Source organism: Diadema antillarum, unplaced genomic scaffold (assembly GCF_040938485.1).
Source record: "Diadema antillarum isolate AM-2024a unplaced genomic scaffold, OU_Dant_1.0 seq00000423_RagTag, whole genome shotgun sequence".
NCBI classification, from domain to species: domain Eukaryota; kingdom Metazoa; phylum Echinodermata; class Echinoidea; order Diadematoida; family Diadematidae; genus Diadema; species Diadema antillarum.
In genome coordinates, this window is record NW_027271406.1 from 56,709 (window position 1) to 69,836 (window position 13,128).

The 13,128-nt window shown below is 38.1% G+C and overlaps 1 protein-coding gene across 1 annotated transcript; it reads right to left on the bottom strand.

The window, feature by feature from the left end:
• Positions 1–1,246: 1,246 nt before the first annotated feature.
• On the bottom strand, positions 1,247–10,746 carry LOC139732451 (plexin-B-like). Its single transcript, XM_071643314.1, has 10 exons — positions 10,618–10,746; positions 8,204–9,408; positions 7,463–7,675; positions 6,960–7,085; positions 5,886–6,001; positions 4,470–4,602; positions 3,593–3,749; positions 2,784–2,883; positions 2,379–2,490; positions 1,247–1,252 (listed from the first exon to the last, which is right to left on the bottom strand). The coding sequence occupies exons 2-10, from the start codon at positions 9,266–9,268 to the stop codon at positions 1,247–1,249; spliced, it is 2,028 nt and encodes a 675-aa protein (XP_071499415.1). The 5' UTR covers positions 9,269–9,408; positions 10,618–10,746.
• Positions 10,747–13,128: the final 2,382 nt, after the last annotated feature.

The window sequence follows — 13,128 nt, forward strand, 5'->3', positions numbered from 1 at the left end:
CTGTAAGTAATTATCTAGACTAATGGCTCATATTCTGTTTTAAAAGCATCAGCTAAGTAACCATTCAAATCTTGTGAAATCTATTGACTCTTCTCTTTCAGTTGCACTGAATTTAATATAATTTACAATGACTACAGCAAAATGAATACATGAAGTCAAACACCATTGTTTCAATTTAATAATAATCATTTGACATCTCTGAATCTCCTTTCCTCTCTGTCTGATGCAATATAATCAATCATCATTTTATATCATCATGTGCATTACTATGAATTCTTGGAAGAGTATCACACTACAATTGATGCATTATTGTCATTACCATGACAAACACCCAGCTACGACTATTTGCACCATCATAAATTGTCACTGACATTACCATCAATGTAACTATAACCGTCAAGATATTATCAATCCCATTGCTTTAACGTTATGTTATATTATTATTCTATTAAGTTACTATATTCATTTAATGAACAAAGTAACAGAACAAATATTAAAACCAGTTAAAGGAAATACTAACAGTTGCTTGCCATACCTCCACAGGTGAGCACAAGATAGAAGTACCATTAGGTCGTACAGTAGCACTTGTTCGTCGTTCCAAGTCATTCAAATGCACAACACAGTCATAGCTCAATCTCTGCACAACAGAAAACATGACAGAAGAATAGTGGTCATGCTTGTGATTTTCACTCCTCTCAATACAGCTGTGAAGGCCTTGCACATCAGAACAAAAAATAATTTGGAACTTTATGATGCATGAGAACTCACAGATGCACACAAATATCCCTTTGCCGGGCACTGTTTCATGAAGAGTTCAAACTGATCACATAGTTGATTTCTATCATAAGTCTATGGCAGCCTGTGTGTTAAGGAAATTTATAATCGATTATGTCTTTTGACAAAATGGGGCCCTGGTGATGCACACATTAGCATCAAAATTGGAATTCAATTATAAGTCAATTTAACAATTTGTGGTCAATTTAAAGTGAAAGAGACAATGTCTCTTCCATCATGTACATACCCTAAAACAATCCATATAATTTCAATCTGTAGAAACAAACAAATATAATCTTGATTATCTTGACATTCTTGCAAATGATCAAACATCTATGACTGATGATTGCCAACCATAAGCCCTTTCCATCTGAATTTAGGTTTTCATATAAATTTCTCTTAAAACTTTTAAATTTGTTTAAAAACATTCAAAAAGTTTGTCTTTCACCTTTTCATTATTCAGCAAATCAGGTCACACCTGCTTTCACATTGAACAGAGAGAAGACAATTATATGTCTTCAAATCTGTACTACCTTTTCACATAAGACTTTGTACTGCTCTAAATTGGATGGAACATTGACAACAAGGTAAATAGGCTTTGGGGGAAAATGATAGCTGGTAATCCAGTATTCAAGTGAAGACATGCATGGCTTACAGATATATTACCATATTTTGGGAATCCAGGGGCAAATTAGCAGCTGGAAGAGTTATGCTTTTCGGGAATCCTGTAGGTATCAAGATGTTCTCTGTCAAGTTTAGCAGCTGAGGACAGAACTCCTGGCCAACCCTGCCATTGCTTCCGTCTGGATTCTGGAATTATACGGTACAAGTTGATAATTAAAGGGATGGTACAGTTTTGGTTAAGATGGCTTGATAGGGCTTCCGGATTCCAACATTTTTTTTTTTTTGGGGGGGGGGGGTTTGCAAGATGATTAGAATCCACTTATGATATATTATGGAACATACAATTCAAAGAGGATTTCAAAGTTTATTTGATGAAAATTTGTTTTGAAATGGCTGAGATATCCAAAAACAATGAGGTCTAAATCCCCCATCTCAACCAAGACGGTACCATCCATTTCAGTGTGTCTTACGTGTACCATCACAACGTAGGATATCTTCGAAATCAGCACTGAAAAATTAGCAGAATCACAAATACTAGTTAAAGATAAATACATATCAAAAACAAAATAATGACCATTACATAAAGATACAATTTTTGTAGAGAAGACCTAGAGCGCACGGGGAATATATGCCACTCTCAAATACGGGCACAAAAGGGTTTGGGACAGTTACAGTAAACTGTTCCAAACCATGAATTAAGCAAAATGATGTCAGCATTATACACCTCAAGCCAAGAATACAAGTGTCCTTTCTCTCCTACAGTAACTACTCTTTCTCTCATACTGTCACTACTCTCCACCTCTCTACCCTTCAAACTCCTTCCCCTCCCCTAGAAACTTCAAGGATCAACAGCATGAAATCACACTAGTAAGGCCACTATGTATGGACTTTGTAATTCTATCAACATTACCATCAAAGATACGGTAGTAAAAACATATCTCCGTCTGTAAGGCATGATTTGTGATTTGAATGCTACTTACATTCTGTCCAGTGACGACAATGTTATCAGATGGGCAAGAGGATCCATTGGTACACTTGTTTGTGAGAACACACCAATCGCAGGACCAGGCACTGCTCACACAAGCCGAACAACTAAAACAAACAAAAATTCCAAATAGAAACTCCCATCATTTCCTCACCATTCTTGAGTCAATGGAAGAGTCATTTCCTATACACTTCATTGACTTATATAGATGGTATTAACCTGAATTCATCAGAGAATCTATCATTCCAACTCTGTCACCAAGCAAAGATATTTAACTTCATTTTTGCCAGATATTACTGGATTTCATTTGGTGTCTTCTACCTTGTTGCCGAATCACAAGAGGTGAGAGGGAGGATATAACATTCAAGAGCTGATAAAGGATGTGATGAATGGTGTTTACCTCTTTATTTGACTGCAGTCATAGAATGGGAACATTCTGCTCACTATTGTGATGTTCGTTGCCGTAGAGATGATAAACAGCGTCATGTTGACATGGTCACCTGTACCAGCAGTCACAAAGATAAGGTAGAATTGTTCACAGTTAGAATTAAAACCAGCAACCTACTTTAGGTTATTGTATCATCGACGCCTGGCAAATGAATGCTCATAACTTGGCAACGCAATCACATTCTGAATTGGACAGTGATAACAATATGTGCATGTACAGCTGTACAATCTAGCATTTAACCCACTGAGGACGAGTTCCAAGTATACTCAGGCAATAGTCTATGAGAAATGCCTGTTGTAGCAAAATAAGCCCGTCTTAAACAGGGTAGAATACAATACAAGTCTCAAGAAGTGACATAATCCTTTTTTCTTTCTTTTTTGTCATGGCTTACTAATTTGTTATATAGGGTTGATTCACTGTGCTGAAATACTGAAAATACAAAAAAAAAAATTATATTAACATCTTATTCAATCCTCTGCATTACAAACATTATATTGTACTTTCAACAAAACCTCAACCAAGCACCAAAATGTAGGTCATACTATGATGATTACAAAGCTGAACAAACTGACAAAAGTTTCGCTGTCACACCTGACTCACAAGGCACATTTACCATATCATTTCCACAAAGTCTTAATCATGTATGACTTACACATCTTCCACCTGATGTAAACAGGCACCTAATTCATGTTTAAAGGTTCTTTGTTACACGCGACCTTAGTGTATTAAAAGAAAAAGGGGGAATCTTTAATAGGACTCACTGTTTTCAGGTATGGCTGGTATCAACTCAACAGGTGGCGAAGAGCATGTGAGCACATTATCGCTGTATCCTGAAACATCGTATCTGTAGGCATCAAAGGAACACTGGTACGGACTCTCTGTGTTTATGCTCGGTAGCTGCTGTATCGTGATGTTCAGCTGTACTCATACCGGTGATTACAAGACAAGAAAACGGGGCAAAAACACACACAAAATGAAATGACAATTCATAAATAAATACTGGCATGAACATCCACATATTGATACTATTTCATAAAGTCCCATTATGTACAGACCAGAAAACATCTCCTTTTCTTCAAAACTAAACATTATTTTGGGATTGTTCCTGACATGCCTCAAATGAATAATAGAAAATGCAATCTGCAATGATTCTATCTCACTTCTGTAACTTTAATGCATAATCATCCTATTGTTGAATTAAACATTTCCTACCAAGATTTCTTTTTCTTTTTCTTGGCCTAGAGGAAAACATCTCTCTATACCACACATACATGTGGTGAGATTTAAGCCAGAAAATTAGTATAAAAATTATGTTATGCAAATTACTGATACATTTTCATTTTTATTTTTTCTAATTGCTGTTCCAGCTACATTAATAAAACTATACAACACTCAAGTATTTAACTTAACAGCATACTGGATCATATGTAATTTTCATGACCTTTCTGTTTAAGGGTTGTTCATCTACACAATAAGCAAAGAAATTTCATATAAGTGTACTATCATCTATTGCAGACTCGGGTTATGACCACAGGTTCAGGAAATAGTTCATCACTGCTTTAAAGGTCTTTCACAAGAAAAAAAAATATATATATAGTCCAGTGACACCCCTTGGAAAGCAAACATTCAGCCACTTACCACCTGTTGCCCATGATTACGAGGCAAACTTTCGACAGGTTGAATGTCAGATATAGCCACACACTGCTCGGCACTGTAGGGCAGCCAGTGGGCTGGTGCATCGCTGTCTGGGCACCCCTGAAACCTGGTGCACCTGTAACCGTGCATCATACTTCAACATTAGTCACATAATTGAGTTGGCAGCATGCTTCACAAGAACAACAGATATAGCACACATCTTTGGAACTGTACTCTAAGCAAGAGACTGATAGCCTTGTACATGAGGAGAAAAAAAAACAATGGGACGGAAAGAAGTTTAACCTATTGAGGACAAGCTGATTTTGCTATAACACGCAGTTCTCATAGACACCTACCTGAGTATACTCGGGACTAGTCTTCAACGGGTTAATCAAGTACACTCAATATAATGGGCCTATATGAAGGTAAGGAAAGATGGCCTGTCAAAAATATTCTTTAAAAACAAACAAACTTGATGACAAATCACGCCTTTCATTCAAAAAGGATATGATAAATTAACTACTCTCAACAAATGTCACAGAAGCATGCAGTGATACCCTTCATTATGAGTCCAAGATTCTTAACACACACACACAGACTAGAAATAAAAAAGTGCAACTGATCAAAAACCAGTGACTTTATACTGTCTTTGTCAAAATCATTAAGATGTGGAGACATGTCACAACATTATTCTTGCACAGACAGACCGACAGACAACCCCTAAGCATGAAACCTCAGAACCCCTATATGGAAGATAAGAGGGAGGAGGGGGAGGAGAGCTTGCAAAGCTCATACAGCGCACTCCCGTTATAACGAAATGCTCAGGACCGGCAGTTTTCTTTCGTTATAACGAAATTTCGTTATAACCGAACAAATACAATATATAACGAAAACAAGGAAACCGCAATATATATCATATCCTGTTTGCTGAATAGTCATCATACACTAGAAAGCTATGTGAAATGTGATGGGATAACTGTATTACAATAATAAATGCAAGTTCCCCTCAGAAACTGTGCGTGACACAAGGAGCGAACTCACAGTGGTGTGAAGCGTTCACCCATTCAGAGACACTATATTATGCTTGTACCGCTACGTATTTTCAAAAGCAATTCGCATTTCGTTATAACGGAGCGAATTTCTTTTGTTTTTCTTTGTCTGTGGTGCTCGGAAAAGACTTCGTTATAACGGAAATTTCGCTATAACCGTGTTCGTTATAAGCGAATTTTGTACCATAGACTTTAATGGTGATAATTTTGGGACCAGAAGATTTACTTCGTTATAACGAAATTTCGTTATAACCGTGTTCGTTGTAACGGGAGTGCACTGTATTTACTGCTTTTGCAGGGTGCATTGTGTACAAACCAAGGAGTGATAACTCCTTGGTATGGCATTAAAAATGTACACTATACAATGTACCTTGCTTCAAGAGTACACCATCCACAATAAGGGTCTCCATCATATTCCCCACTCATGCCGATACACTCCTCACAGCTCTGGAACTGACTGCAGTTAGCAACAGATATTTTGAGTACCTGAATGGAAATAAGGGGGGGGGGGGAAATCATCAAATGTGCTTAATGTTACCTTAAGCATGAATCAAAGACAAACAAATATGGTTCTATAAAAGGATATACTCATAATCCATCTTTCTATCCAAGAAAGTCTCAAGAAATAACACAACTACCACAATTTGCATGGCATTTGCAACTTTCATGGCACACATATGATAGATAAAAGGTCACTGGATAGCAAAGAAATTCCAAATTCTAAACACAGAAATATTCAAATAAGACTGTAATAATCTAGACAAATTCATACCTGCCAACATTTCACGATGAAATATCTTACTCGTGGATTGCAAAAATCTTATTTTATATGCAAACTGAAGTTAAAAGTCTCACTTTCAGTCAAATCTTCAGAAAATACACATGAAAGGTATTTCTAATTTTCTTTTATCTTATTGCTCTGACAGAAAATCTTATTTTGCTATTTTTAATGTTAAAAAATCTTACTGAATCTGATAAAATCTTATTAGTTGGCAAGTATGCAAATTTTATTGAGATGGGTGCACAACCTGAAAGGCACTTTGAAACAAAGATTTCCTCTGCATCAGCTTTACATTACTGATCTTAACCTACACATTGATACTCTGCATCAGTTCATGCAGCTAGAATGGATACTTTGATAGCCAACATTTCGGGTCTAGGGCAATAACCCCCTGGGCAATTACCCCGGACCCTTCCCCTGACCCTAACCCTTATCATAATCCTGAACCTAATCCTTACCCTAACCCAAACTTCAAACCTTTAACCTTACCCTAACTCTAATCATTACTCTAACCTTATCACTAACCAGTAACTAGCCAGGGGGTAATTGCCCTCGAGGCAGGGGGTAATTGCCCTGATACAAACATTTGATCAGAAATTCTTAGCAGAACCCCAACTGATGACTTAAATATTCATGTTGATGGGGTCAGATTGTTCCACTCACACGAGAGGTGGTGCCAACAGTAAGCTCTTCTTTGTCTGAATCATAAAACATATCACTCAGAATTGGCCCACTCTCCAGTGGTATCTCCTCGTACATGTAAGCAGCAGAGCCGTTCAGTACATTGATCTGGACAGAAACAAGCAAGAAACAAAAACAAACATCTCATTACATTCTCCAAAACATTTATTTCATTTGATATCTTCTCACTAATAATTACTTCTTCTAAAAAGGAGGGTCAATCACGAAAGGGGCAAATATCTTGAATATGACAGATGCATTGTTTACAGTTTGTTCATGCGATAACCCAGCAAATGATGGCAGAAATGTTGCTCTTTTGGGGAGTTACTAGGAATTTGGGGGATAAAAATAGTTGTGATGCATGTTTTTGATTGCTGCATCTGTCAAGACAGCATCTAGCAAAATAGCAAAAAACAATGCCCTGCTTGGCAATAGACGCTCAATATCTTAACAGGTGGATACAAAAAATCCTTGTCTAGTTGTACCTTCAACAGATCACTCGCACTTGTTCCAGTTATGACAACTGTAGCCTCCCTCTCATATGTCACGGTGATGGAGGTTGGGAGCGATTTTGACCAGACGAGAACTGGAACAGACCCCAGGGCATCTAGACCACGGGCATAGCGGTAGGCAGTCCCCCCATCCTGATGTGCCATGCACTCAAAGTGTCCGAGTGTTGGGAGCACACTGTCTGCAAACTGGAGACAGAAGTAAAATAACCAAAATGCTTAAACATGTGATCTATCAACACTCATGGAGTGCACTCAAATCAAGAGTAGGTGTTAATATCTTTTTCTACATGAAATGTAGTTGCCTGATTGGGAATACTACAACTGAGAGGCTCATTCTAAATTCTAACATTCAAAACCAAAAGTTTTACCATATTCAAAACTAAATGTTAACTCATAGATGATTCTTGAAAGACTTAAAATATTCCAACCTGGTTTTGTCATTAAATGGTACTTTCAGGATTTTTTTTTTTTTCAAACATATCTTTCTGATAGCTGAACTATGCATGTACAATGCACTACAAGTACAATCAGTTGATCATCTGCCATGTAATTAATGAAGAAATCAACAGATGAGTGCATACTTGTTGCTCTTGTGTAACAGTTCTTCTTCCATCAGAAATACAGCTATTTTCTTGGCCAATATACATTGTACTTCACACTTTACAATGCTTCTTTTTTTTTTTCAGCTCAGTTTTATAAAAAGGATCTACTTACACCACTACAGCTGCCGTCCATCAGGTAGTCAATTGATCTCCTTTTACAGTCATTTGTTCCTGAACATGTGATGCAGTCAACTACAGCTTGTGTAAATCTTTGCTGGATATCACTCATCTTGTAGAGACACAGAGCAGACTGTACAGGTGATGAGTTCTCCTTGGTAAACACAGCATACATGACGTCATCAGTACTATTGATACTCAAGGAGTCAGCTAGCTGGGATCCTGCAGGACCAATGTGGGCTGCTTGGATCACATTGAAGTTCGTTCCTGTCTGGTCTGTGCATTCTAGTTGAATTTGCGTGTAGGACTCAAGGTTGGGATCTGTTGTATTTGCGCAAAGACGGCCAATTATTGATTTCATCGGGTCTCCTGGAGCTATTTTCTGCTGAATGATGTAGTTAAGGAATTCATTCCACACTAATAATTCAACATTGATGTGAACATCTGGTAAGGTCGCGTAAATTATTCTTTGCAAATAGTTAAAATCACTCAGACGAATGCTTGAAATTGGTTGCCTGACCTCTGATGTTTCTGATGTATAGCTTATTCCTGTAAAAAAGTATTCTTCAGAAGCACTATTGTTGACAACTACTCCAACCACTGGGATATCAGCTGTCGTCACTATGATCTTGTCTTCACGTTCATAGTATGTAGTCACATCTGATAAATCTGTAGGGTTCCTAGTTTCACAGTAACCGTCACAAGTACCACATGTGATCAGTCTGTTCAGGGGTGAAGGAACAACAAGGAGAAGTCTGTTGACATTCGGCTCTCCCACGTATGCACTGCCCATCACGCTACACACACCAAAACTTATCCTATCCCTCAGAACACAATCCGAGTCTACGCGATACAGCTCCTCGCCAGCTCCAATGTAGATATCTCCCGTGTCGCCATGGGTGGCTAGGATTTGGAAGGGTTGAGCGGGGTCAGGACTTGCAAAAGAAGAGACCAGGTAAGTGGGGTCGAGGGGGGCGGAGCCCACACACTGGTAGATCAGTGCAAACATCAGCACAAGGTAGCTGATCCATCTCCTGGTGTGTGGTAAATGTGGAGCCATTTTACTTCAAGATGGTCATCTCTCCCACAGACCTAGCCCGACCAGATGCCTTGGGAAGCAACTTGCTGTGCAGCGACTGAGCTTTGTAGGCCTATAGTTTCCATACAGACCTCAATGTCTGCTTAATTCCAGCAAATTTACTGCAACAGAAAAACAAGGAAACAACACAGATAATCAAAATCAATGAGTAAGCTCTGGTTAATCAAACTTTGACAGAAAAATTTGTTTGTTAGGAAGAGTTTTACAAGACATAGTCTACACTGTATCTCATTTAACACCCATTGAAAACTAGTCCCCCCGAGTATACTCAGGCAGGTGTCTCCTGGGAAATGTGTGTTGTACTAGCAAAATCAGCCTGTACTCAACGGTTAAGCCAATTGTAGTCTCTGTGGAACGTATCCTGACGACAAACACAGATTGATCTTTCGGTCTACCCCTGAACATGTCCAGATGATACAGACTGATCTTTCAATCTACTCAAACTTGCATTGTTAAGTTGGATTGTCTACTTGATGAAAGTCTAGAGTTCATTCACAAAGTCAAGTTTGAGAGGTCAATTCCCCTTGAACACTTTAAAGTACCTGGTAACTAGTAACTGCGAACAGCCCCAACGCGCAGCGTAAACTGTGTACAGGGAGCGTCCCGGGGTTAGGTAACTAGTAAATTTTAGTAATATGCATACCAGGTACAACAAAATCTCCTTGTTATTGTTCGACTGGTCAGGTACCTACATGTACGTACCATAACTACCAATAGTAAACGTTTAGACCGTCCTTAGACTCTTAGAGCATGTTGTTGGGTTTGCTCAGTCACACAACTAGCTAGTCTACATCTAGTCTACACTACAGGGTACAGTGTAAAATGTATGTCTGAAGTGAATGAACCCGAGGTACCCGGAACACAATAACAATATTCAATAACATGACGTTGTGTTGATATCAGTAAGTTTATTTAAGACTCTACTGAAAACAAACAAAAAACAGGAATGACTGGAAATTCTTCAAGCACAGCAAGACAGGACTTTAACCATGAATCTATCTGAAGAGGGTACAGTTATACCAATGTCAATGTGCGGCACAAAGATTTCACAGTAACTTTCTCCCGAGAGGTGTCATGGCTGTGCTTAAAAAGTTAAAGTTTGGCAATTCACACACACACACGTCGATTGCGTACGGGATGCGTACATAACGGAATAGCCCTTGGCCCTTTATGCCCGGCCCGATCCCATTACTCATCACAACAATGTGGCCGATACGCTATGTCCTGGTAGAGTCTAACGTGACTTTGAAATGAGTTTTTGGATAGATTTTACAGTCTAGCTACGGAGTTGAAACGACTTGAAAACTTACAAAACGGGAGTGATGGATGTGCTTCATATACAATGCGATCATTCGGGCAATGAGAAATATAATGTTGCCCAGTTTTAGCGAACAGCGAAGACAGGGAATCACTTCAGTGAGTACGCCGTGGTGTCAGTGGACTGCATTACTGCATTAGGTGTGACTCAACAGGTGAAGTCTGTGGAAAAGTCTATCAACGGTACCTAAACAATAACAATCCACACGTTTTGCAGTCGCAGGGTAGGGTCATAGGCGGCGCCGCCGCGCCGCCGCGAGCGATTGAGGTACTGAGTGGTGGTGCATGGTGTTTGCATCACACTGGGTGGGGTTCATGCAAAGCAAAAATTAATGCCTTTCAATAATCCTGTGAGGTTGGAAGAACGATGCATGACTCAACCACGGTAGACAGTGAAATGCAACTTTCGGATTATTTGAATTTCCCATGTGGCAAGATCCTTGCAAAAAGATCTTAGGCCTATATCTCTAAAGCAAGAAGTAAAAGTCACAAAAGTGAAAGAATATGACGTATCATGAGGGCCGTAATATTCTCTGGATGTACCTGCCTATATTCATTTTTTTTTCAAGAAGATTGCACGTGCGAATTATTTCATGGTAGGCCCTATAGTATTGGTGGAGATGAGGACTGGTCCTTTGATTTGTTGCGAGATACCAAGAAATTTAACCACTTAATATTGTAATAATACAGAGCATGCCACTCTAAGAGGAATTCAGTTTGTGGACAGATGAGACATCCAAAAACAAGGTAAAACAAAGCCATCCTAAACCCACCTTTTGTTTGGATTGCTCATGTTTTGGATATCTCAGTCATTTCAAAACCCGATTTTCATCATACCGTAAGATCATGATAAATGTTGAATCCCTCCTGGAATTTCATGCCCTTTCATATTTCATAAGAGGTTACTCTTTATCACACACACACACACACACACACACACACACACACACAGAGTTTTAATGTTAGAAACCTTGGGTCACAACCATATCTACTCTCTAAAAAAAATCGAGTGAAAATTTTCACTCTTGAAGGAGTGGATCATCGATACAAAAAAGAGTGAATTTAGAGTGAAATTGGAGTGAATTTCGAATGAAAATGTTCATTTTCACTCGTTTTAGAGTGACGTCAGGGATCACTCCAAAATCTTCGAGTGATCCCTGAGGTCACTCCGAAATGAGTGAAAATGAACATTTTCACTCGAAATTCACTCCAATTTCACTCTAAATTCCCTCTTTTTTGAATTCACTCCTTCAAGAGTGAAAATTTTCACTCAATTTTTTTAGAGAGTATGCAGTCCCTTAGAATAAGAAATAAATATTGCAAGGATTGTGGTAGAGATGTAAATAGAATTTAACAATTTGAGAGTATAATGCTCAAAGAGTTTACATCAATATAGGAGCCTAGGCTTACTTTTTTTTTCTTTTCTGTTTGCTCTTTTCGTAGGCCCTATCAACCTTGCTTTTATTTTGTTTCATTGATGTGTTTGCTTTAATTGTTTTTGTTTTGTTTCGCTTTGTTTTGTTTTGTTTTGTTTTGTTTTGTTTTTGCTGGTGTCAATAGTACATATACATGTTGTTTTTTCCATTATTTTTGTATATATTTCATTTCGCTTTGATTTAAAAAAAAATTAAATGAATATACGAAACACATCTCCTGTCAAGGATTAGGGACTATAACGCTCTTGAAAATTCCACATGAATTTAGAGGAACAAAAATATTAGGCCTATATTTAGATATACAGAACATTTTCCTCTAACAAGGAGTACGCTATAAAAATGAAATTTTAATGTAAAAGGAATCTTCTATTAGGAACACATTGTACTAAAAAAACACGCACATCAACACACACAAACACAAACAATCTTTATGGGACATGTTTAGATTACTTTGATAAAGGCGCACAAATATTTGTCAAGTAATGGAACGATTAAACAAAATGGTGCTTGATTATAAGTGACTGTCAGTTGATTCTATAAAAATTGTGACTTTTGATTGCACAATTTTTTACTCCAAACTTGTATCGCACATGGAAAGCTCATAATGCATACAACGGACTATTGACAAACTTGACAAGCGCCACCACTCTACGACGGCAACACTGATGGATTTGATGATAAAGGGACGTTCTATACACTGTACTGCACTGGCACAAACCAGCCGACAGCATTGCATTGACAAAAGAAGGCTGAAGTAATCTTTTTTCACTCTCCATACTCTGAGTTACTGACGTTGATAAAGATTTCTCAAAGCATATTTCGTTTCAGAACAGCGACAATTTTGTAATCGCCATAATGTATGATGTTGTAAATGCTTGGCATAATTCTACTTTATATTCAATAGTATAGCAGGGATGATAATAATTTTCATATTGATGAAATTCTTCCGTCGAGTTGTTTTCATTACATGCTAACTGACAAATTTTTCTACATCGACGCAGGTAAGCACCGAATTGATCGGTGTTTTAACAGTAACCACGACAGAAGAAATCATTGGTATACATATAC

Bases quoted from the DNA above. Each gene is read 5' to 3' on its own strand.
- LOC139732451 (XM_071643314.1), bottom strand. From the start codon at position 9,268: ATGGCTCCACATTTACCACACACCAGGAGATGGATCAGCTACCTTGTG. The intron at 6,002-6,959 runs GTGAGTGGAACA...ATTTCCATTCAG, and splicing joins CTGTTGGCACCACCTCTCGT to GTACTCAAAATATCTGTTGC. The intron at 4,603-5,885 runs GTACATTGTATA...GCACGGTTACAG, and splicing joins TGGTGTACTCTTGAAGCAAG to GTGCACCAGGTTTCAGGGGT.